This window comes from Alnus glutinosa, chromosome 2 (genome assembly GCF_958979055.1).
Source record: "Alnus glutinosa chromosome 2, dhAlnGlut1.1, whole genome shotgun sequence".
Classification (NCBI taxonomy): domain Eukaryota; kingdom Viridiplantae; phylum Streptophyta; class Magnoliopsida; order Fagales; family Betulaceae; genus Alnus; species Alnus glutinosa.
Window position 1 is genome coordinate 27,597,925 of NC_084887.1, and position 1,164 is coordinate 27,599,088.

Genomic DNA, 1,164 nt, shown 5'->3' on the forward strand with positions numbered 1-1,164 from the left:
TACATGTATAGTAATATGTTTTGGTAATTCATTTTCCATGAAGATTGAGAAACTGTGTGCCTCCTCTATCTCAGATGCATGGCATCCAATTTGTTAGAATAATTTCTCTGTTTAGTCTGATTTAATTTCTTTGCAGGTTTGTTTGTCATCAAAATTCTACCTGGTCTACCTTGCCTTAATTTGTTTATCCACACACTCTAATTTCTCCACAAATAGTAGCCATAGTAATACAATTATATACAGTTCAATATGGTCATGATCTCGCCGGCACACCCAGCAAGGTCTTGGGGGCAGCATGCATGCCTTTTTGTCAGTCGCTGCATGCAATAGTACTGCACTGGTGATGGCCTTTATTTTGCAACATTTCCATAATAACTCTTGGACAATGATCGTTACTTATCAGTTTATCACCAAACCATAACCAATTATTAGATTGCCACTAAACAAGCAAAGACAAAATCTATCTAAAACTCATAACAAAATTTTATAAATCAGATGACAGCTACATAACAGATCGAGCTCTCTTCCTTTTACAGAGATAAACCAGTTAACACCTCCTAAAAGAAAAACAAACAATATTGTTTGTTTGTGAGAACTCGATCCCACGATCGAGCTCTCTTTATCGAATGAAAAACTAGTAACATGACTCAAGGTAATTAATTAAGCTGGATCGAGATGGGTCCATGGAGCTTCATTTGTTCATTCCAACTGCATTCTTGACAGATTCGGCAGCTCCTTGTGTCTTGTCCTTCATCTGCTGACCAGCCTACACACAACACAACTTGAAACATTTGAGAAACCATGATGTTGTCATAAAATCCTTTATTATGACAAAACCCACGACTTAATTCAATGTTTTCACCTGTTGGGATGATTCCTTGGCAGATTGAGCAGCATTGCCAGCCTTGTCCATCATGCCGCTGGCCTTCTCCTGAGACAAATTAACATATATATAAACAAATAACACATCAATATATATCCATGCCATTTGCATAATGTGAAATGGAAATTGAACACACCCAGAGAAAGTTTAGCTGACCTGAGTTTGGCCCTTGGCCTCCCCAGCCTGGTAGCTCATGTTCTGAGAGTTGTCTGCCATATCTTCTTGCTTTCTTGGAAATTGGAACACACAAAGATGAACTGATATATGCTCACAAACTGAAC

General features: G+C 38.2%; 1 protein-coding gene across 1 annotated transcript; it reads right to left on the reverse strand.

Moving 5' to 3' along the window:
- Positions 1 to 476: 476 nt before the first annotated feature.
- LOC133861721 (stress-induced protein KIN2-like) lies at positions 477 to 1,164 on the reverse strand. The gene is made up of 3 exons (XM_062297515.1): positions 1,040 to 1,164; positions 863 to 931; positions 477 to 766 (listed from the first exon to the last, which is right to left on the reverse strand). The coding sequence occupies exons 1-3, from the start codon at positions 1,097 to 1,099 to the stop codon at positions 692 to 694; spliced, it is 204 nt and encodes a 67-aa protein (XP_062153499.1). The 5' UTR covers positions 1,100 to 1,164; the 3' UTR covers positions 477 to 691.

Excerpts from the sequence above, each read along its gene's own strand:
- LOC133861721 (XM_062297515.1), bottom strand. The coding sequence starts at position 1,099 with ATGGCAGACAACTCTCAGAACATGAGCTACCAGGCTGGGGAGGCCAAG. Across the intron at positions 932-1,039 it reads AGGCCAAGGGCCAAACTCAG|GAGAAGGCCAGCGGCATGAT; the intron begins GTCAGCTAAACT and ends AATTTGTCTCAG. Across the intron at positions 767-862 it reads CCAAGGAATCATCCCAACAG|GCTGGTCAGCAGATGAAGGA; the intron begins GTGAAAACATTG and ends TGTTGTGTGTAG.